Raw genomic sequence first — 25,714 nt, forward strand, 5'->3', positions numbered from 1 at the left:
TGTTTTTGTCATAAAATGCTATTGAGCTGTTATTGCTGTTGTTATCATCCATAGACACTTTCATGCAAGAACTTGAAAATTTAATAGGTAGATCTTGATTAAATTTTCAAAAAGATTCCATACCACAAAGGAAAGGCTGACATTGATTTTAAAGGTTATGACCCCAATCATTTTGGCAGAAGTGGTCAAGAACAAGCTGTTTTATTAACTTAAACTACAAATGTATGTAACTTATATATAGCTGTATAAGTATATATATTTTTTTAAGAATATTTTTTCTTTAATTTTATTCTGATAATATTTCCTGTTTGATATTGGAGATAAATACATGTAGTTCATTTAACATGACACCTGACAATTTTAAGTTAAAGTCTCTTTATTATCTTTTAAACTTGATGATTTAAAAGTGCACCATAACCCTATTTGGCTGGCTGAAGATTTAAATATGTACACATATAATAATGCTATATTAATTCAGGTTGCACTTTAATAAACAATTCTTCTTCTTTTATATGTTGTGTACAAATTGTAATTTTCATACAAATTATTATTTGTATAATTAGTAGGGTACCTTGTTATTAAGTGTGGATGTGCGTACTATAATGTCATTTTTATTCCACGAATTTTGTAGGAGTTATGGTATGTACTCAATTTATTGAAACTATTTCCAAGAGTTATCAATAATAGATTTGTGGTGGCATTTTCTTTTGAAAGCTCTTGGCTTGTTCCTTCCATAGTTAAGGGTTTCTTTTGAATTGAATGAACTCTAGATTTCAGATATTCCTTTTATTGCTAAGTGATGTCCATCTATAGATAGATAGATAGAACAATAGATCAATCGATTGATCGATAGATAGAGAGAGAGATAAAAAATGGTTTACAAAAATATCGAGTTCTCTATCTACTTCGTTAGAGACTTTTGAGGCCAGTAACATTATTGCTGAACATATAATTTTCAAAACCATTAATATATAAAGAACACTGAAAAGGGGGTAAATTTTCTCCCTGCCTAACACTTGTGTTACAAGGGAAAAAGTCAGGGTATTCTGTAACATTAAAGATTATAGATCTGATATTACGATACATAATTACAATAACATTAAACATATTTCATCAAAAGATATATCAAGCAATTTTGACCATAAACCTGGATGCCAAACAGTATCAAAGGCCCTTGCAATATCAATGAATGCAAAGCAAAGATTTTTCTTTTCTTTTTTTTTTTTTTCTTTTTTTTTGTCAGAGCATTTTGTACAACGGATGTTATGTAAAAATGCTATCAACAGTAGTATATCCCTGTTAGATTACGTTTAGTAAAATATAATCCTCTAAAAAATGTTCATTTATACTGCTATTTTGATTTCTACAACTAAGTTTGTAACAACATTCTTATAGATGCAGAATGAAAACTTGCTTATGGCAACTTGAAACATGTTTTTTTTTTGAGTGACAAGATCTGACTGCAAAAAAAGATTAGTTGAGGAATTGTTGTAAATTATACTTTACTGATATTTTTAGATTTCAGCTTTTATTTCAGCTGATCTTAATGAGATTATCTTCAGATATTTGTATTTGAAGTCAAGAATCCTTGCGACCTGGACATGGTATCAGTCTTGTGCTGGGTATTCCTGAGCGGCGTACGAAGCTATGGCACAAAAAAAAATTGTTTTTTGGGGGGAAAACAGTATTTTCATCAAAAATAATGCTGCAGAAAAGTCATTTATTTTATGAACTCAGAATAAGAGTTCGTGCCTTTTTTTTCTGAAATGGACCTAAAAATTATTTTGGATATTTCTGTAAGGTAAAAACATGGTCAAAAGTAAGATTGAAATTCCTTGTCTATCTTTTTTAAATCACGAAAAATTATGGTTTACTTTAGAAGCCTATGGGGCAAAGAATATAAAACTGAGACCACATGTATTTATTTTTAAAGAAAAAAAAATATTTCTGGGCCAGAGTTTTGTCCAGAAATAATTTGTTCAGCACCTGGGTGTAATAGATTTTGAACAACATTTTGCATGCCATTGGAAAAATAATGTTCAAAATAAATTTTCTTTCATTAATCAAATAAAAAGAAATTTTTACTCGTTTGAAAATCGTTTTGGAGTAAGATATCTCACGACCATGATAAATACATAACAATCACCAAACACCTCTCAGTAAATCGAAAAAATCCGATCACAGATTGTAGTGGTAGGTAGTATACCAGTCTTTGACTGCTGAGAACCATTAACTATCAAATATGATCCATGGTAGTTATTTCTTCTAATCTCCTTAATTTTTCAAAGATTTTTATAGTAAATCCTTGATTTTTCGCTTAGTTCGATAATGTTTTTTTTTCAATTTATTTCCTTATTTTAAAAAGAGCTTGTGTGTTTACTTCACAACTAAATGACAGTCGTTTTTATGTGCGAACTACTTATAGTTCAGTTTTTTATTCGATACTGGTATTTATCTTCAAAAAATATAGGGGCAGATCCAGGGACTTTGAAAGAGGAAGTCTAGAAGAGGGAGTTCCTGGCAATTATTTTTGCTTAATTTTTTTACCAAATCAATAATATTTTCCATAAAAATGGTTTCAAACTCCTTTCTCGGAATTCACCCCGCCCTGGATCCGCTTATGACCAAAGTAAGTGTTTGGATCATAATTATAAACATATGTGATTCAAGTTTTTTTTAAGGATCCACAAAGGATTTTACACTCATATTAGTCACTTTTACCAAAGTAACTCACGGAATTATATAAAAAAAATCGAATAAAATTGTGTTGGAATGGCAATTGTTGTCGTTGTTCGGAGCGGAAGTTAATATACTATCAGTGACAGCTATTTTAGTTCCTGGTAATCGGCACTAAGATAGCTAGACCAGTAACATTTATACCACATATGTGATCTAAGTGTTTCTGGCTAGACCTATTGATTTTGTTTGTTTGTTGGGGTTTAATGTCCGAGCAGCAATATTTCAGCTATATTCAGACGATGAACATGAAATTGATGATAAAATGAACATGAAATGATGATGAAATGAAAAACGGATGGGACACAAGGACAATGGGGTCGACAAATTTTGATTGCCACTGGAAATAGGGAGAGGTTGGTAGGGTCGGGCAATTTAGCCTCCTGTGGCGGAGCCCTATGGTTCCTACTCCGGGAGAATACCACAGTAGGGTTCTTTAACGTGCGAGGAACGTGGCATCTTTCCCAACACGGTGCACCACTATGGTTTGCGGTCAGGTTTTCCGTATTATAGCCTGACAACCCCAGCATGTAACACGCCAGGGATATCCCATTCCACCACCTGGGGCACACATCCCAGTTGCTCTGTGGGCTAGGGTTCTGAGCACTATTTAGTCGCCTTTTACGACAAGCTTAGCGCTGCTGCAGGCCTATTCTTTTAACACCCGGACCTGCACGGGGCTAGACCTATTGAACTTACTGTTCCTGTCTATATCATAGACCTATAACTTAATTGTAGGTTTATGCACATATGAAACCATTTCATATTTGTGATTTCGAACGAATTCATCATGTGTGTTCTCTTGATGATACTATTAATATTATGTGTTTGAAGAAAGCTCTCCGTTTTCCGAAAGCGAAGCGTCTGTTAAGAGAGGGTAAATGAGAAAGTGTGAAAAAATTGTATACGGACAGATGGCGGATGGAACTAATAATCAGCGCCAGACGTTCGATATCGAGTTACAGGTGGAGCTTGCTATTATGTGCCTCGTACCGAAGATAAAATGATATTTAAGTATACATGTACAGAAAATTTAATCATTTGGGTACAGGATGGTTTTACCTAGAATAAAATAAAAATGACTGAAGTCAATTTACAATAGAGTAGTACTGAAAACCCTGAAATGAAACGCCTAGAAACTACTTGTCTTTTTTTTATACTGCTGGGTCATCAGAAATATACGTTGAATACAAAATATAGTTGTTTCGTGGGAACACCCAACCTCGATCTTCCTCATTTCGCAATTTTACTATATGAATTACACTTCCTTTCTTATTGAATAGTTATTACATATTCATAGTAAATAAGAGCTATAAATAAATTTAGTCAAATAATCGACGAACTTCAAATTTCTGGTTGAAATTGTTTAACCGTATAATTTCCATTAAATAATCAAGTTTATTTTTAGTAACTCCAACGTTTACGCAACCGGAGTAAAAACAAAACAATGCCTGCTGCTGGAGAAACGGTCTTCATAGCACTGTTTACATAGTCACTATGGGATTGTGTTGAATGTTGTGGTTTTTACTGCTGAATCATCAGAAACGTAGCGAGTTGATCAAGTCCGTGCTGAGTCATCAGTTTGTACATCTCACCAGCCAATGAAAATCCTTCCCGAGAGGCGCAAAAATACGCACAACTCCGAGAACTGCCGAGTCGCAAAATAATACGTAGAAACCAAAATAAACGATTTGTGTGGAAATAAGAGGACATTTTGAGTTCAAAGCTGTATTTTTTGTTAAAATATTGGATATATATCATTACTAAAAGGAGTAGATAGTCCCTGGAAAGACAAAAATGAGTAAAAAGGTAAGAAAAGTTACTTGAACACGATGCGTGTAGTACTATGGCGTGGCCTTGTTTATGTTTTGTTTACATCTGGAATACACTATTTTCTTTGATATTACACGAAGAAACTGTATACTGAAGGTTTATTTTGGTGAACTTATTGATTATTTGTTGGATTCCTGTTGTATTTTTATGTTAAAATTTTTTAAATTGCGATTTTCATAAGTGCTGAGTTGATTGTTGATGTAGACCACGTGATATTCGTCCCCATTGATTATTGCGCAGATCGTCTTTGTGTATTGGGTTTATGCAATCCATGACAATAATGACATAATTAACGAAAATAGAACATAGCGTATTCTAAGTATGACAAATTTACATCAATTTGAATTAAAATTACATATTTATTGTCATATTTTCAAATATCAAACTGAATTATTTTATATTTTCATGTTTGTAAACATTGTATACAGGTCCGCTGTACTATAATTGAATTGTATAATTTTCTAGCGACGTACAGTTTTTATAATGTACATTTGTTAAAAAACCAAGTAACATGAAACCGGAAAATACTTACATGTACACTTATAACATTATTTGTGTGCGTGTAAACAATAAGATTGTGTGTGGTTTATTTTTATGAATGTACATGCATGTTCATCAATGACAATGTACCATACCTATTGTATATATACAAGTTTCGACTTTCATTTCTTGGACTAAGGTTTTGATTCTTAGTAGTAACATATGTTTGTTTTTCTTCTTCTACATCATATCATGTGTGGCAGCAGCAACCAACCATTTCTATCATCTTCATTGATTTTTGACATCAGCTTGATCAGCAGATGTTGGTTGTAAAAATCATTAGTCATCAGAAAAATACAACATGAGTAAGGATTATTGATTAAGGGAGGTGGTCGCCCTAGACTTTAGCTGTCAATGTTTCTTTGCTACACAATACTGTGAAGTTGAATTGCAGTGAATTTTGAATAAAATGTGAATTTTCTAGTCATTTTTGTCATCACGTATTGTAGATATGTTAAATGTTCTTTATGATTCATGCATCATTCAAACTGCTCATGCTGATTTTTATTCATTTTATTTTGTTTATAGTGGATTTTCAGGTGTTGAAACTCAATTTAATTTTATATGAATGTGTGCTTTTATACAATGTTGTAAGGTTGTCTTTTGACACTTCCTTGTTTCCACTTTCTTCTTTCTCCGCTGCAATATATTAACCTATATGATTTAATACAGCATTTAAAAATCCTTAAATATGGAGTAGGCATTGCCTAAATCAGCAGCCATCGTGAGCTTTACCATACATGTGGCATCTGTGTGAGACTTGTAAATATAGTAAAGGGCATTAAAAACCTCTTTGGCACAAAGGAGTGGGGATCAAATGAGAATTTTTGTTTTGCAGGTGCGATATTTTTATTTATATTTCAGCAGTGAGTGAAATCAATATTTTTATTTGAAAATCTGCCTAGTTAAATAATGGGGGAAATGTTTTTTTTTTTCTATGAATGGGTCAAAAAGTGTTTCTCCATACTTGACAATTTTTAACCCTTAAGAGCATCTCTAGCAACATCCTTTCTAGTTTTAGTGGGTCAGATTAGTTTTCCTGAACTTTTTAAAAACATATATTCACTTCTTTTAATAAGTAAAAAAAATATAAAAGACTTGAAAACTATCAGAAAAGATGAAGTTATTTTTACTGAAATATGATATTAACCTTTTTATTTGTTTGGTTTAAAGAACCCATGAATTTTCTCTATATTAACTTCCTTAATGATGAATGTACAAAATGTATCTGTACATGTAAATACATGTATAGGGCAAATGCTGCAGTGTAAATGGCACATTGGTCTTGGGACACTAATATGGTCAACTGTAAGGTTTGATCATCGTGTTATTTATTTCCAATTATAAAAAAAGACCTTGTAAACTGTAAGGTACACTTTTACATATTGTACATGTAAGAAGTAATCTTTCTAGGTCACTTACAGGAAATTCTGAAAAGCCAAAAAAAAAAACATTGTACATGCTTAAGAATTAATGAATCAGAATGATATTAAACTATTGAATTAATTATGTCAAAACTTAATAAGATTGGTTCATGAAGTTGAAATCTGAAATAAAAACCATTATAAAATACAAATGTTCATGTATGTTACATATACATTGTAGTTCTTAAGACGTAGTTCCCAACTTGTACATGTACAATGTATTTGCTTGAAAAATAAATGTATATATTTGTGTCTGTTTTAGCAATTACATGTACATGTATGTGTACCTTAATTATGTCAACAGTCTTTGATCCAAAAAACCTTTCAGTATTGATAAATTGGCAGCATTGTGACATTTAGTCACACATTTGGCTTTGTTACAAGTCTCGTTATAAGTGCCAATTTAGTGCACCAAATATTATCATACTAAATTTATCCCAGTGAATGGCATGGTATGATACATGTTAAGATGTACATGTACAATTTCTGAAGAGAAAGCAGCCACAAATTTACAAAGTCAAGAATTTGGTGTACATTTTGTATTTTGTTTTACTTCGCAAGTGTTTGTTGTATAAAAATTTGCACATTAGAAAATAAGGCTCTTTTAAATTAGATTGCATCTAAATGTACATGCACTACAAGTTTCTTTACTTTGGAAAATTACATTCTGCATTTGATGTTACTTCAAATTTAGAGTACGAATTGCATGCACATGTACAAATGTATATACAAAATGTAGGTTACTGTAACAGGGCATGCTTTCTTATAAAGTAGAACTTGAGAATTGTTAAACTTGACATGAATCTATATTCTAATATAAACATGCAATCTGATCTGTTCCATTTTTTAATACATGCCAAAAACCATCACATAGTACAACAACTGAATTTTTTCCGTTATTTCAAATCCGGATTTTAATGTTACGATTGCTTTTTTTTTTACTGTATATTTACTTCCAATTTTGCCAATTTCTGCTTTGTCTGTAGACATTGTAAAATCATCCCTGATACAAGTACATGTACATGTAGTTGTTATCTTTGAACTAAAACTAATCTGTCATTTATAGTGAAATGTTGCTAAGAAGCCAGGGCTGTTTTAAAGTACATGCACATATATGTACTTGGTATGATAATATCTTATTAAAGTTTTATTGTATAATATTGAAATTTAAGTTCATTTACATGTACATGAATGCGCTGTTATATGGTATATGTAAATGTACACTTCAAATTTTCTCCGGCTTCAGTACCATAGGGAAACTAGAAACAACCTTGTTTATTAGTATACATCATAGTAGTATCGTTGCTAATAAGATACTATGCCAATGTTTTATGGTGTACCGGTACATGTATTTCATTGACTTAGAAAAGATATGTTTTCTTTTATAGATTTTCTTGTCACAGTGTAAATCTGATGCTGCCTTGGCTGTCCATAGTCCACCAGCCAGACCTAGTAGTAGTAGTACTCCTTCAGCAATGCCCATCAGTGATGACGAGCTTGTAGCTTTAACTGTCAAAGAGCTCAATAAAATGCTGAAAGGCTTGCCAAAGGATGAAATGATCAAGTTAAAACAACGAAGGAGAACATTGAAAAATAGAGGATATGCAGCTAATTGTCGTGAAAAGCGTTTGACCCAAAAGGAAATACTTGAAGGTGAAAAAGATGGATTGAGAGCTGAAGTGGAAAGGCTACAAAGAGAAAACGATGTGGTCAAACTTGAGCTAAGTTCATTGAAGAATAAATATGACGCATTACAGAGATTTGCTGAAGCTAACAGGATTAGAGTTTTATCCCCACCAATCATGTACTCTACTGGATTTCCACACATTGTAAAAACGGAACCCAGTCTCGGGTAACCTTAGTCAAACATTCCTCATCACCCATTGTAAATAACATTTATCTATTGTCATTAATTTATTACAAAGTGTTAATATCAACACAATGTGGACAATTTTCAGAAGGAAGATTGCTGGTTGCTCATATGCCTTAAAGGTTCTATATGTGTTCAGATTTTTTTGTAATTTTATATGTATGTACAATGGAAGGGTCATTGATTCTGGGTTTGTGTAACAATGTTACATAAATTCTGACAAAGTTAAGTACAGAGCTGATCATTCATTATTGTTCTGAAATAGTTGATATTGGCTTGCTATTTTTAGACTATCTGGTGACTTTCACATGACTAATGTTTATAAACAGCCAGTGAATGTCTACTGTTGCATGTATGTAGGATGTTATCTATCTACTTAGTTCATTGACATTTGTAATCCAGTTACATGATTGTGTAATGTTTTCATCGCAAAATACAATTGCTTATCAGTAAAAGTTTTCTATGACACCTTACTTCAGCTTCAGTTGATAGTTTTGTACTAAATTTACCTTTCATTAAAGTACATGTTTTGTACTTGTTTTTGGTTGTCTGTTTACCCATTATCAATGATAAATTTATAGGCAAGGGTTTGACAGAAACTTCTTTCTTTTCGTCCTGTTTTCATGATTATTATACCTTGAAGTAAAGATGAATGATCAGTTCTGTAACTGACCGATTTTTATGGTGCTGTAGTGTTAGAGGCAAGTGTGTTCCGCATACCCTTCCTTATTTATCTTGCGGATGTTTATTTATTTCTAAGGTTGTGACTTATATTAAAGGTTGGGTATGTGAAAACAGTGACTTGAAGTAGAAAAAAAAAACACAAAATTATGTTAGAGATATTTCTCCAGTATTTCAACTGGAATAAGTAATTTGTTTTTTATTTTCTTTAATTTTTTTTGTTTTGTTTGGTCATTGAAGAGTAACCAGATTTTGAACAAATAGTAATTTATCGCTCCAGTTGTTACAACCGTATAACAATAGGAATTTCATTTAATGTCAAAAATTGTTTTTTGAACATTTTTTTTCTGATGAAACTTGACAATCATCAGCTTATTCATAAATCCAGGTATTAAAGTTAGAATGCATATAAGGACAAGCCTAGATTTGAGGTTAGGAAGATATGAACATTCCAATGATCCAACAATGGTATGATTGTAATGTACTGAATTGCTTTACCAAGGATGGTTTACAAGGAAGTCGGATTAATTGTGAAATTCAAGAGAAAATAATGTACTTTTCTCTACATAGCACTTCAAATGAAATGAAGTAATCAGCAGATTTTATAGATAAAGATTTGATATTTACTTAAAAGAATACTGTTCGGCTTGGTTCAAGATTTTATTGAGATAAGAAAAAAATGATATGGAGAACCAAGGCTATACTCATTTGTAAAGTTTTTTTTTGTGTTAGGTGGTGACTAAGTTGTTACATCATGTACTAAATAACTTTTATGAAAGGAGTGCTGCCTCAAAACTCATTAATGAGAGAAATTTGCTCATGAGTGTTCACTGGTTGTTCAATAATTTTTTTTAGAAATACCCACATCTGTCTGTTTGCACATGGTTTAAATTTAGGACAATTATTATGTACCAGGAAGAAGAAGTTTAAATTTTCCTATTTATAAATATAGCTGGTAAACAAAGAAATAATGATTTCAATCTGGCCAAAATATACCTTCAAATATGTAAAACATAATATATATCGTAATGCCGTCCATACAAGTAGATTATGTATATATATTTAGAGACTGTATCATTGTATGAAATGTAATGTATGTTTAATTAGAATCCACACTTTTTTAGTGGGACAGGTGCTTCTAACACCTCTTCTTGGAGATCTATTATGAAAGTAAGAGAATTTTTTTTTATTCAAAAATAAAAATATGAATGTACTATTGGATTTTCTTCATCAGATGTTTCGTTGTTTTTTTGTTTTTTTTTTAAGAAAATGAATATGATAGGAATATGATAAAGGACTTTATGTGACTGTACTGGGTGGATCCTTATTGTGGTTTATAAAACCACTTCACACTAGGATATGATGATTAAAAAAACGGTTCAGATTTAAATAGTCGGACATGCCTTATCCTGTATACAAAAGATAAAGTATCATACCCTATCTTTACCTATTAAGTTCATGCCTGAGGGATTAACTAGAATTTCTCTTCTGTCAATTCAGCTAAAAATTTTACTGAATATGAACTCTCTGTCTGAAATATTTGTTAGCTCAGCAGAATTTGATTTTAAGTTTAAATTGATTAAAAGAAATAAATATTACTGGTATCTTGACAAAGGGTTTTTTATTTGAAATAGTTGAGATTGATATAAGTGACATTAAGTTTGGTGTACAGGTAATTAACTAAGGTCATTCAATGTGGTCTTTATATGATGTCTTGTGTCTGAATACACCACTAAATATGTTTGGTATGTTGACAAGGTGTAAACAGTATTGTGCCTATCTGTAAATCAATCATTTAAAGAAAGAAATCTGTGTAACACCTTGTACAGTGTACGTAACATGTGTTCTTATTTGGTCCTGAACTTTGTTTTAATTGAATAATGGATTGAATTGATAATTTGATGGCAAAGAACTATGATAATTTAATAGGAATTTCTTATATTTCATGGTAACTTATTGCTTAAATACTGGTGATCAGATTTTTTTATATTTAAGCCATATTTATTAATAAAATTAGAACAGTCAATTTTATACATTATGTAAGAAGAAATACATATTTCATTGTCATTAGTGCATATATTTAAAGCTGATATCGTCAAGAATTTTGGGCATACCTTTGAACTTTTGAACGAGAAATGTTTATTGATAAAATCTGACAAAAACTGGTTATAGGACAATCTGTAAGGACTTGTTAAATGCATATTTTGATTCTAGGTAAATTTACCTGTATCTACCTACAGGTAAACATACCATGTGACCTGTTGATCTAATTCCCTGGTACTGTCAAGAGTAGTGGAATTATTGATATATAGATGATCAGATATGTTAACAGTGACTGACATATTAATGAAACTATATCGATCCCAGTTCTTTATTTAATCACTATCAACTATTAAATTACATTTTTCGCTTTATTACCTGTGGTAGTATTAAGATATACATGTAAATTAAAAAGCTCAAATATTGTCTTAGACAAATAACATTGTCAATGATAGTTGACATAGAGAGGACTTAGTTAATCTAATACATGTAGTCAGTTTTTATGCTTTATTTAATCTTGTTTTAAACAACATTCCTACTTGGTCAATCCAGATACCTGTTTTAATTACATTGTATCAGTTTATCAAATTTGTTAAAATATGTGTCTGAGGTGTACAGGTTATGCTAAAAAATGTGAAATTTTAATAACTTCTTTTATTATGGCTTGAAAGTGTTCATTTGCATTTAGTTTGACTAGGGTTTGAGGTTTATGGACGGGATGCAATATTTGTTGTTTTATTTTCTATTTATGAATGTTAATGTATGTGTTTATGAGTTCATGGGGCAGCTAAAGGAACAATTGTTTTGTATGATAACTTTTATTTTGTTCTTATGTATCTGGTATTACATATTTTCAAAGAATAATCTGAGGAAAATGGAGAGTCTCAGAGAAAATATACTTGTTGTTTGAGGTCAAAGTTGACGATCTTCATTGGTTGAAATGGAATATATTGGCGAATTTGAAACTTTCGATTTAAAATTAATTATTGATAAAGCTTTTGGTGACTTTGTTTATTTTTGATGACTTTGTTTATTCTTTGAAACATGTAAAATTATAATTAATGTAAATTTATGCATTGATTCATTGTAGTGCTATATGATTGCTGTGATTGGTTCAACATTTCCATGTATTTTACAATTGTTTTCATTTGAATGTTATTGAGAAAGAATTTAACTTAAGGGAAGAAATGGGACCGTTGTCTAGATTAGTTTATCCGATATGACATTTTCTTCACATGTTCATTCATTTCTAAATTTGTGATGTAAGTTTTACAATAATGGACAAAATTTGATTTTCAAATTGATACCTGTAAATGTGAAATGTTAATGCCAAAATTTTATAGAATAATTAATTCCATCAAAAATGTGAATATAAAAAACTCTATTGAAGAAACTTTGTACATCAAACTGCATTTAATAAAGAATTTTCTTCTTGTGAAATGATTCGTTTTATCCAGTAAATTCTTGTGTATGATGCAGCACTTTGAGAGTTACTTGCCAGACCTAGAAAATTGAAGCTTGAGTGGATGAATCTCCTTGTGAAATTTGAGTTGTGGGGTCTCCTTGTTGAAGACTGAATTGTAGAGACTCCTTGGACCAAAAAAAAATGTACATGGTGAAACACATCAAACATGGGAGGCTTGTGATTGCATCATAGATGAAGAAAACGTTTTCAACAAGTGTAAGAGAGTAATCAAGGGAACCAAGGTTATAGCAGTAATCAAAAGAATGCAATCCAGGGACAAAGACCAGACATGGAAAACAGACATACACGACAAAGAACATAAAGTAACTAAAATCATACACACAAAGTAACAAAAGCAAGTGAGCAACTCTGACCACTACATACTGGGAGCATGGACTAGGTGCATCGGTCGGGTAAGCATCCTCTACTTTTCTAGAAACACCGGCCGAGTTGCTCATAAAATGTCAAGTCCGGGGTAGACAAACAAGGAAAGGAAAACTATGACCCGTTGAATAAATCAGTTTTCATGGTGCAAATGGATACACCATAACGATCCATGAGTTAATGACGTCCATAAAACCTCTGTAGTGGTGACTTCAATCTTGTATCAATATAACCTGTTCCAGAAGTCTATTTGATAGAGTTCTGGCGCAATACAAAAAGTTGCGTAGTTTCGGCAAACTCTGGCATAACATATGACTTGTGGTATGAACACTCCATACACAGGTGCTGAAGGGATGTTGCCACAGATGAAAGGAAAGTTGACAATTCTGAAAGAAAAGTCATCACGTTTGTCGTAAAGGTTGGTCAAAAGTTTTCCTTTACCATCGATTTCTAAGTGTAGGTCAAGATATGAGGCTGACTTCACAGTGTCTGTAGTATCCTTTTGGGTAGATGCGCTGTATCAAATCCCCTAAATTAGGATTGTTCAAAGATAATACGTCATCTATATAGCGGAAACTGAGATTAAAGGATCTAACAAAACGATACTCTTTCTTTCGGATCAGATAAGCTATAAAGTCAGCCTCATAAGAGTGAAGGAATAGGTCAGCAAGTATTGGAGCACAATTTGTTCCCACTGGAATACCGAACGTAAACACATATTTAACTTGACTTTAAGTAAGCTTTATTAAAAGGCCCTGACAACAAAATGATAAAATCCACGAAAAACTCTTCAAAATTAAACTAAAAGTACTACAGTATAAGAAAACAGACACATTAATAACTAACATTGGACTGGACAGACGCATAATATCTGTCGCGAGGTTTAACCAGGTTTATAAGGCCTTAACCGTCCTCCTTTGACGTAAGGTCAGAATTTATTGAAACAACCAACCAACAAACAAACCATAGAATTTACTCATAATACATCCAATTCTCTTCATGAAATACCCAAACATACACCATATAAACAAAATGAGATATCCACTTAAAAGAATGTCCAGTTACTGAAAGCTAGCTCAGAACATATTAAAAAATGACAATACCATAAAAATTACCAGAATCGTAAATCATTGGTCTCTAAAATTTAAGAGGACCGGATTTGGAGTAGTAATGTCAAGTAAAAAACAAGCAAGATTTGCAATACTTAAAATGAGAAGTACTAATTTTTACCTAGGGATGTTAATTAAGGATTTTACATTTTGAAACCTCACAAGTGCAACTTCTCAAAATCCCTCCAAAGTAAGGTTTTGGTTCATTTTAGGGGTTACAGACCGAATTTATGAGGAATAAGGGAAAACCTTGGCTGTTGTGACAATTAACTTAACATTTAAAATTAAGTATATGAGTATTGATCTCTTTGAAGTGCCATTTTCTGGTAATGATGAACAATAAAGTTTCCCATTTTCTGGGCAAAAACTTGAATAAAATTATAAGTATTACACAAAGATCTCTACCTGGTTTGAATTTATTGCATGGTTGACTTAACTGCATAGGAGTAATTATGTGGTGCAAAAAGGGCAAACTGGATATAGATCTCTCCTACTATGAATATGGGGTCGTCAATAAACATTGTTATACACTTCGTATGAGTTGTTAATTTGTTCTGTTCTTTGGTCATTTGTGATGTTTTAATAATAAATACAACTCGTATTTAGAGATTTTATCAGTGTGTGTTATTCATAAAAAGCTTACGAACTAACACCATGAAACCAGTGGGCGGCCAAATCAGAAAACAGCTCCGGACACTGAATCCCAAAAGGGATTACACACAATCATTCACAACAGAAGTTAAACACCAATGATGAATGAACAAACAGTACTAGAAGGAGAGAACGTATTAAAACAGAAGTGAGATAGAACACATACGTCCGCCTAAGATTTCCAAGACTTGATTCAGTGATTCTGTCAGAGAGTTGAAGTAGCTCAATATGTTTAAAAAATCACACTAAAAATTCTCATGAATTTACCGGAACGCACAGCGGGTGTCAACTTCGGCAATATACCTCACCAAAACAACGTTAAGGACTTGACAGACAGTTAAAGCTGCATTAGCTGTCATTTTCGTAATATTTTGTTTCTTTTGAAACATACCTTAACTTTGAATTATTTTTACTAAGTTGTAATTTACTTGTACAATTTCATTTGATATCCACAAATAAAATACATTGAATACATGAAATAGGTGACTATATATTTGTTGTCTTGCAAGACAAAAATATATTTATTGTCTCGCAAGACAAGAAAATCGAAATATATATGCATACGACTTCTGGTGCATGTATTGTAAGGGTCGCTTCTTTAATCATAAAATCTGATTGCAAAGCGAAAGTGGTTATTCAACGGCAAGGAAGGCCGATGGACTCCAGCCGTAAAAGAAAAAAAAGTTCGAATATATCGCAAGGATTCTTTTGAAATTTATGTATTGTAATATAATGTGGCTCAAATAAGGTCATTATTTATTTGAAAACTAATCAAGAAATAAATGAAATGAAATGAAAACAACACACCTGTGTATCCGTTATTGTTATTTTGTTACCACGGTTAAAGTATTTTTAACCCTGGTGAATGTCCTGTCGGCAATCCCCGGTAGAAATGGCGAAAAATAATTAGATCAGACCTGTCGATCTTCTCTTATTAAAAAAAATGTTGTTTTCACAATATTCTGTAGGTATTATTGACATTAATTGCTTCAATTGCATTATATCGTTAAAGCAGCAAAATTCAGTAGAATCAAAACTGAACAAATTTGGCAGCTAATGCAGCTTTAATTATGAAAAATAATGACTCCAATAAGTGTTTTATTTATGTAAAAATATTCCAGAAATATATGACTTTAAACTCAGTTTTTAACTTGTTGGATAATATGCCTAGTAATCTCTAGGTAAAAGAAAAACCAAAACAAACTTGACGAGATTTTAGTTGGAAAGTCTTCTATGAAATTTCTCAGTGTTAAATCAATGACAAATCAATCATAGACCTATCGGTCTCTGGATCAACGCATAACAAATCGAGAGCCGCCTGTCTGGAGTGTACGTTGTAGTATTAAGTTAGTCCTCTTTTCCTATTATGCAAGCAGAACGATGAAGATCTTGAACATTTGTTGCTGCTCTGTGACAAGACAGAACAAGTCCGATTAATATGATCTCATGGCGATCTACTATTCAAGATATTGACAGTGATCTGGAAAGAATGATATTAAATGACAATAAAAAGTTGATTCAACTCTTGATGGATGTGAGTCGTGACACATCCTTTGCCTCATTACAGTCTGACATTGGTAAAAATATCGAAGCTGTTTCTAGAGGACTTGCATAAAGAGAGAGATGCACTCTATTGAAGTTGACATTTTTGACACTACTGTATAAAATAGTCTGTGAATAAAAGAAAGGTAGTTATAGTTAGTCAATAGTTTGACTACTGAGACACTATAATTTTATGAGATTTCTAAGTGAGATATATGTAGTTCTGTATGGCAGTTGGTACCAGAGAAAGTCTTAGTACGGTTTTGTTTTCACATTAAATTTAATAATGAAGTTCGTTCCCAAATCCCATGAAACAAAGGTGGTATATTCTCTGTTTATTTTGTAATCTTTGCCAACTTCATTTGCCTATTTCTGTAGGTGTTTTAAATTTGGAACATAGCCGTTTTAGATAGGTGTTTTACCAAACATGATTAGAGACACAAAGACTGGAGACAGAGATTCCGTTTAAGCCATTGACCATTATTGAAAAAAAATATCAGTCTAATTTCTACTCCAGCAGTGCCAGAGGTTGTCTGGCAAGCTGTTTTCTGACTTGGTGCCATGGAGAAACGGAATTCCAACCTCTGACGTTGTAGGAGTACCTTATTAAGACCTAAAGTGTAGAGATGATCTGAACTGGAATTCGGGGAAAGATTAGTAGAGTAAAGACTATTTTTTCCAACTGAAGGTGTCATGGTCTAGGAAAAGTTTTGGATCATCTGAAGACATTAGGATATCCGCTATGAGAGCTTAGCAGAAGAAAAATGCAAGATTACCAGTCAACAAAATGCCCAACGACAGACGCTGATGACAGACCTAACTGGACTACATCACCTGTACATGCGCGGATCAATGGACGGACGTGCTGGGCGTACGCCCCTAGAACTGGGAAAGAAATCCTGATTTTCACAAATTATGGTCCGTCCAGTCACACCGTTACGGGAGATTTATCCATCATCGAAAACGAATCTCTGCGTAATATCCTTTCTAAAGGTCCCAAGTACCGTGAACCACGCTCCATAAATTAGAATTATAACTTTAAAGTTCTTATGGATGCCGTAGAGGACTACGCAAAAGAAAAAAAAATTGACAAAACGAGAACAAGAAGACATCGATTCTCTGTCAGAGTGGTCAGAGGCCGTGAGGTCTTTAATTTTGAAACGAATGAAAGTTTTAAGTAGGTCAATGAGTGCCAATGCTACATCAGTTTTCAAAGAACACGATGTAGCAAAAACATTGTCTACTATACATGACAAATATGTTGTCGTACCAGCAGACAAAGCCCAAAACAACATTGTTTTTGTCTGCAAAAGTTTTACATCCAATGTTTATTGTCAGAGGTAGACGTAGAAAATAATAGCAGTGACAAGACATATACTGCTACCACACTCTCCAAAGAAGAGATTGTGGAAAACCACAAATCTGTGCTATATTCTTTTTGGTCTCTCTACCAAGGCCGATGACTGTGATTTACCACCTATGTGCTGGATTCCTAAACTCCACAAGAATCCATACAAATAATGTTACATAGTTAGATCTGCATAATGTACCACCAAACCTCTTTCAAAAGTTTTAACTTCCATACTCACAGCTGTCAAAGAGGGTCTGCAGTCCTACCACAATACTTGTTACTCCCGTAGTGGTGTTTATTCAATGTGGATCCTGAAATATTCGAAAAATCTTCTGGAGACAATCAGTTCAAGACTATTATCAGAACACAATAGCATTAAAACCTATGATTTTCAACACTGTATACTTCTGTTCCCCATACTCAGTTAAAATCCCGACTTAAAAACATTATACATCATTATTTTAAAAAAAGATGGTACACCTAGATACAAATATATATAGTTCTGGTAGAGATTCCTCAAACTTTGTGAGAAATAATTCCAAATCATCTTCCAAATATACAGAAGAAGATATTTGCAAAATGCTGGAATTTTTAACCGATAACATATTTGTCTAGTGTGGTGGACGCGTTTTTCAACAAAAGGTCGGCATTGGGAACAAATTGTTCTCCTCTACTCGCTGACCTATTCCGTCACTCTTATGAGGCTGACTTTATAGCTGTTCTGATCCGAAAGAAAGAATATCGTTTAGCTAGATCCTTTAATCTCAGTTTCCGCTATATAGATGACGTATTATCTTTAAACAATCCTAATTTTGGGGATTTGATACATCGCATCTACCCCAAAAAAAATTTGAGATAAACGATACTACTGACACTGTGAAGTCAGCCTCATATCTTGACCTACACTTAGAAATCGATGGTAAAGAAAAACCATTGACCAAACTTTACGACAAACGTGATGACTTTTCATTTAGAATTGTCAACTTTCCTTTCATCAGTGGCAACATATGCATCCCTTCAGCACCTGCGTATGGAGTGTTCATATCACAACTCATACGTTATGCCAGAGCTTGATGAAACTACCGGGCTGGTGTTTCTAGAAAACAGATGACGTTTACCCTACCGATGCACCTGGTCCATGTTTCCAGTTTTTAGTGGAGTCCGAGTTGCTCATTTGCTTTTGTTGCTTTGTGTGTATGACTTACTTTGTGTTCTTTGTTGTGTATGTCTGTTTTCCATGCCTTGTCTTTGTCCCTGGATTACATTTTTTTGATTATCGCTATAACCTTGGTTCCCTTGATTACTCTTTCTATCTCCATTTTTTTTGCTCGTTTCACTCGGCTTCTATTATCGCCCCTTAACCTGAAATCGATCCTTGATCTGCTTCTGCTGTAAGCTATCACGTACTCGAGCAAATAAAAACCCTGTTTGATTTCATTTTTTTCCTTTCTTTTTCATAACAACTTACTTACAAGTTATAAGTTATTCTTGCTAAAACTCAAATATTTTGTTTCTAGATAATTTAAATTTTTTTTATTATCGTCAGTCTCCATATGTATTTTAAAATAATCTTGTATGATCTGATGGGAGAGCATATATTATTATATTTTATCATAGTTTTTTTTATACTTAAATCTTTTTTATTTAGGTCCAAGGGCCAAACATTAAACTGTTTTATTTCACAACAAAACAATGGGTTTTATCGCGTACTTTGATATGCTGAACATAAAACGTATTTTGATAAGTGCATATTATGTTTAAGTTTCACCGAACACGACTTTTGATGTCCATTGATAATTTGACAAAATTCAGGGTCCTTAAGCAAACTGATTTCATAAGAAAATTTCTGGGGCTCTTTATTTTGCTCAATCTACACGTTTCTACAAAAGCAGAGGAAACTTATCTCACCCACTTGTTTCCAGTTTTTAGTGGAGTTCGACTTGCTATTTCCTTTTGTTTCAATGTATGTGTTATTTTGGTTATTTCATGTTCTCTGCTGAGGGTGTCTATTTACTTTATGGTCACATTGAATTCTCTTAAATTTGGGTATAACCGAGTATTTAAAAATTGGAATTGTGTCCCGTGTTTACAAATTCAATTATAAAGAGGTCCATGGGTCAAAAATTGAACCTTGCTTGATTTCAACAAAAAGGTATTTCTTCAGTTCTTCTTTGTGCTTAATCTAACCATGTGGTTTAATTCTTTAAATTTTGAACCACAAAAAAGGCACATTATTTATCAAGTAGTAGACTAGATCACCATGTTTTTAATGGGCTCAAATAATTAAAAAAACAAACCCCCCCTTTAGAGGACCCTATCATTTGTTAAGCTCCTTTTTTACAATCTGGATTCCACCAGTGAGACATCACTTCATGGCATCATTGACAACATTTCTCATAAAAGGTTTGACTGATTTTAGCAGTTTGCATCACCTGGAAAGTATGGTATATTTAACATCAGTAGTGTGATGTTTTCCCAACCTAATTCAGTTTATAATTATTACCATGATTTAGCATAAAGAATATTCCAAAACAGTAAGTGTACATTAAATAATGAGAGCTCTCAGTTTGTGTTATATATGTCAGAAATGCATTTATGCAGACAAGCAACAACAACCCAAAGTTCATTTACTTAAAATATTATTAGACATAATAGGGGAAGACTCAGGTTCATCCTTCCCCAGAATGTATTCCTACTAAGATCACATTATCATATCATACATGCAAGATCATCTTTACACATGTCTCATGCACATGAGATTATAAAAGATTTGATTTAACAGCATTCCTCAGTACAATGAAACTTCTTTATCTTTGGTTATGATTATTATCTGCTTCTAAATATCAACCATTCTCCATCATGAAAGCTGATGGCCAGTAACCATAAGGTGTATCCATTTCCAACATGATTTCTAAACACTTCAAGTCACAACCCCTTCAATCAATTGTAGTGTGGCCCCTTGTGGTAAAGATTTATAGAAACAAACTGTCACCTGATTTTACTTGATTCTGGTAGTCTAGTGAATATTTAAGATACCACTTACTAGATAATTCAACATGATTTTGTCTTTTTGGAAAAAAAAATCAAGAGGAACTCCTACTGTCTACCTGAGCAACAAAGGAAAAAAATCAGGGTAAACTTTTATTGTTTATCTGGGCAATAAAATGAAAAATAAGGGGGAACTCCTATTGTTTACCTGGGTAATAAAGGGAAGAAACCAGAGGGAACTTTTATTGTTTACCTGGGTAATAAATGAAAAAAATCTTTTCTTGTTTTCATGGGCAATAAAGGAAAAATATCGGGGTGAACTTTCATTGTGTACCTGGGCAATAAAGGGAAAAATCAGGGTGAACTTTTATTGTTTATCTGGGCAATAAAGGGAAAAATAAGGGGGAACTTCTATTGTTTACCTGGGCAAAAAAGGAAAGAAACCAGAGGGAACTTCTATTGTTTACCTGGGCAATAAAGGGAAGAAATCAGAGGGAACTTTTATTGTTTACCTGGGCAATAAATGGAAAAAATCTTTTATTGTTTTCATGGGCAATAAAGGAAAAATATCAGGGTGAACTTTCATTGTTTACCTGGGCAATAAAGGGAAAAATCAGGGTGAACTTTTGTTTGCTTGGGCAATAAAATAACCATGCACTCTGTTTTCAGGAATATTGTTAATTGACTGAATGTGTTGACTGGAACAAAGAATTCAGAAACTATCTAGCACAAGCACTATGATTTATTTCAAAAATATGACGTAAAAACAAAACACACAGAGTATTACTGCAATACATGTATCGTACACAAGCAGTGGGGTGTACTCTATACACATTTAAAAATTATATTGCCTTCTATATAAACATTATGAGAACTTTCAATATTTTGATGCAATCTTATTCATTGCTGGAATAAAAACAAAACATCAAGAACTACACATGTTAGATACAAAATTCCTAGAAAGTTGATGATAATAAATACATGTAGTATCTACTTTTAAGTAGTTTCAGATTTGTGAATATTTTATGACATTTTAAGAACTTTATCTTACATCCCATTGGACAAAACCTCAACATGTAGAGTCCCCTTGAACTCTAGAAGATTCTAAACCTAACTTCCTCAAGAAAAGGGAAACTTAAATAGAAAAAGCCACAGATAAACATGGTCTTTTTCAAAGACACACTTCAGCAACTGGCAAGAACATTGGGGATGTAGCACTACAACCTACACAACATTTAATGAAAAAAAGAGGTCCATGGTAACAGTTGTCATAGCAACAGACTAGATTATAGTGACTAGATGTTTGTGTACATTATGTAAGGAATTTCTACTCTCGTTAAATACACACAAAGTCATGAAAAAATGATTATGTGAATATACAAATGATATCAAAGACATTAAACAATTAGAATTACAGGAATGTTATGACCAAGTTATATGAAATAGTATTAACTGTCTGTATGTTGGATGTTTGTTTAAGTTTAAATAATAATAATATTACAAAAAAAAAACCACCTTTTTCATCTGGACTTTCAGCATACAAACAGTTTATATAGGTCCATATTTAAAAAAGAAAGACATTTAATAATTTGTTTCCAGAAGATTGTTTTTACTTTTCAAGACAGCATTCAAACCATAGACTTTATTGTAACAATACAACAGTAAAGTGAACCCCAACACCACAGACAACATGTATAATATAAAGTATACCCATAGCATCACAGACTGTTAACAACAACCAAGCCTTTAACAATTATATTGCATATAATCCTACAACAAAAGTTACTTAGTTTAGCCCTATAAACTTGATTCATATTTAAGAAGCATTTCATATTTTTTATAATCATTATAACATACTGAAATAATTCATCATCATTTGATGTGTAAAGCCTTAATATGTTTTGGAAACCTAACTTTTCTACTGGAATATGGACCAGTCTTAAAACAGGGTTTATTAAAAATAACAGTTTAAAAAATTAACAAATTACAAAAGGCACAATAAAGAGACTAAGGTTTATCTGAACATAGAAGATTACAGATTTCAATTGATACTTTATCATAGTTCAGTAGAAAAATAACAATTTAATAAAATAATCGTCCAGAGAATGTCAAGATTTAAATAATTCATTTTGAATTTTTTGCAGAGACAGCTGTATGCTAATGACAAATGGTTCTTACCATCAAATGGATTACAGACAGACAATGAAATGTGATTACGATACAATGTACCTGATTGGATAGTCAAAATAATGAGACAGATAGAAATGCAGTTTATGGGAATATACCTGGTTTTCATATACTGGAAGTAAAGAGGTACCTAAATGCAGGTTGTCAATTCAATCTATACAATTGTATTGTTGCTATTCTTAAGATGTTTTTGTTTCTGAGTCATAATCATGTTCAAAATTGTGATATAAATGATGATTATTCAAAAACAACCTGGACTAATAGTAACTCTATCTTCCCTACATGTGACTGTCATGTGACAAATGACAATGTCATAATGTTTCATGGAATGATTTATAAAAGATCACCAATAGAATAAAAAATGGATTAGTTAAAAATAAATAAAATAGAACAATAACAAAACAAGACACAAAACATAACAACCACTTTTTATATAATGTAAGTAAAACACCAAATATAAGTAAAAAACAAAAATATCAAGTAAAAATATGTAAGTACATAGTAAAAGTCAATAAAACATGATGAAATTTGATATGATAACTAAATCCATGATTAAAGAGAGTTGTGAATACACAGTAAAACAGTATAAATGGATTAAGTAAAACAAAACATCTTAAGTATTCACATTAGTACAATGTATATCAAAATTTCAAGAATTGCAAATTAAGCTAATGTATTTGAAAGTTCATCACATTATAAAATATGTTGTGACCATTTTCAGTAAAAAGAAAGAGGCATGTCATGTTTTGTGGCATTTAAATTGCCATAATTTGTTTTCAGCATTGCTAAATGTTTATATTTATAAATCAATGAATAATAAATCATATTTTTATAAATTGTACATTACATAAAATATTCATGACTCTATAGTGTACCCCCTATTATTTTATTGACAGTATGATAATTCTATCTCAAAATCACAATATATTAAAGAAAAATACAATGCAAAACTTTTAATTAAGTAGGCTCAATGTACACGACTCATGACCTTTAGAATCCCCACCCAGAAAGTATATCATATAAAGGTGACAAAATCGATTATTCCACTTACATCACAAAAACCATTGATTCAGCTTCCAGTAAAAGCTACAAGTAGAACATCTATAGCCTATTTCTGATAACTGACAAATAGAATGTTACAACTTGACTTATATAAAATAAGAGCAGGACTTTTAATAAAATACCAGCACTATAAATAGAGGAAATATATTTATGTTGATTTACAGGACTGGAGATGATATATACCTAGGACTGAAGATGATATATACCTTCCAACTTTTTATTCTTGACTAAAATACATTTTCAGCGAAGGAAATACTGAATACAAAATTCTGATATACTTATGTAAAAAAGGGACTAAAATGATCTTTTCCTGGTCTTCCATTACTGTAGCATAGCAGAAGTATATACAATCTGATCAGGACTATCCAATCCAGGATAACTACAATGTACACTTTTGTCTCTACCTTTAAATATTACAGCCATTGATTTGGATGGAGAAGCTAGATACTGGCTGAAGAAATCACCACTCACTATGGTTCGACTTGTCTTTGACCATGGCCACACTGGTGATGATCTTACCTCATTCTTACCTAAATAAAAATTTACTAATTCTAAAATTTGAGTAATTTCAGGTCTTCTACATATTGTAATTCAAGAATTTCCCTTTACTAGTTTCCTGAGAACCTTAATTGCTCAACTGGATATTGTACTGTACACAAGTTTTTTTTTTTTATATACAAGTAAGCAAAGGACAAACCAGATTTCCTCCCTTTTATGTTTTGATTACCACATTAGCAGAGATAAATAAGTTTCTCAATACGGTTTCAATGGTAACTTTGAACTGGCCCAACCACCTACAAAGCCAGATGAGCCACACAAAAAACCATACCATTTGTAGAGAACAAAGAGGTTAAAGAGAAATTAATCTTTAAAAATCAACCAAACAAATCCTTCCATTGCCTTCTCTTCAATAAAAAGGAACAAAAAGTATACAATTTGTAGAAGACCGTTCATTCACCATTCCTACCAAGTTAAATTAAAATCTACCCAGTAGTTTCTGAGGAGTTGATCTTCAAAGAATTATTATAATGACAGACAATAGACAACTAGCAGGGAAATGACACCGGAGGCCACGCGACAACAAATGCTTACATTGACCATTGGTCAAGTTGAGTAAATAAGAATATAAGAGGTTCAGGAGAACCATGTTTTCATTTTGGAAGTTTATTAGTTAAGGATAATGGTATAAATGGAATACCCCCATATTTCTATACAATCTTTCAAATTTTACTTGATAATTTGATACAGCTTTTTCTATTGCAGTTTTGTCAAATTTATATTTCCTGAAAAACAAGACAAACAGAACTCCTGATACATGTACTCGTTTTATGGATAATTGTCTCAATGTACAAATATATATCTAATGTATCTCATAGTAACTAAGACACACCCTATGGTAGTGAGTACCTACCTACAGTAACTAAGACACACCTTATGGTAGTGAGTACCTACCTACAGTAACTAAGACACCTTATAGTAGTGAGTACTTACCTATAGTAACTAAGACACACCCTATGGTAGTGACTACCTACCTATAGTAACTAAGACACACCTTATGGTAGTGAGTACCTACCTACAATAACTAAGACACCTTACAGTAGTGAGTACCTACCTACAGTAACTAAGACACCCTATGGTAGTGAGTACCTACCTACAGTAACTAATACACACCATATGGTAGTGAGTACCTACCTATAGTAACTAGGACACATTACAGTAGTGAGTACCTACCTATAGTAACTAAAACACACCCTGTGGTAGTGAGTACCTACCTACAGTAACTAATACACACCATATGGTAGTGAGTACCTACCTATAGTAACTAAGACCAGGGTTCTCAATAAGTGCTGG

General features: G+C 32.4%; 2 protein-coding genes across 2 annotated transcripts in view; one reads left to right on the plus strand and one right to left on the minus strand.

Annotated features, from left to right (window-relative positions):
- The first annotated feature begins 4,281 nt into the window (after positions 1 to 4,281).
- On the plus strand, positions 4,282 to 12,564 carry LOC148619103 (transcription factor MafK-like). The gene is made up of 2 exons (XM_088578659.1): positions 4,282 to 4,545; positions 7,922 to 12,564. Exons 1-2 carry the CDS (start codon positions 4,534 to 4,536, stop codon positions 8,387 to 8,389), a joined length of 480 nt encoding a protein of 159 aa, XP_088434785.1. The 5' UTR covers positions 4,282 to 4,533; the 3' UTR covers positions 8,390 to 12,564.
- Positions 12,565 to 21,338: 8,774 nt separating this feature from the next.
- Positions 21,339 to 25,714, minus strand: part of LOC148619104 (uncharacterized) — a 48,381-nt gene continuing 44,005 nt past the window's right edge. The window contains exon 20 of the mRNA XM_088578661.1: positions 21,339 to 24,393. Coding sequence (XP_088434787.1) covers positions 24,185 to 24,393 — 209 coding nt within the window. The 3' untranslated portion in view covers positions 21,339 to 24,184. The remainder of the gene's footprint in view (positions 24,394 to 25,714) is intronic.

This window comes from Perna viridis, chromosome 4, assembly GCF_037379345.1.
Source record: "Perna viridis isolate PV_CMFRI_1.1 ecotype Kerala chromosome 4, ASM3737934v1, whole genome shotgun sequence".
In the NCBI taxonomy this organism is placed as follows: Eukaryota; Metazoa; Mollusca; class Bivalvia; order Mytilida; family Mytilidae; genus Perna; species Perna viridis.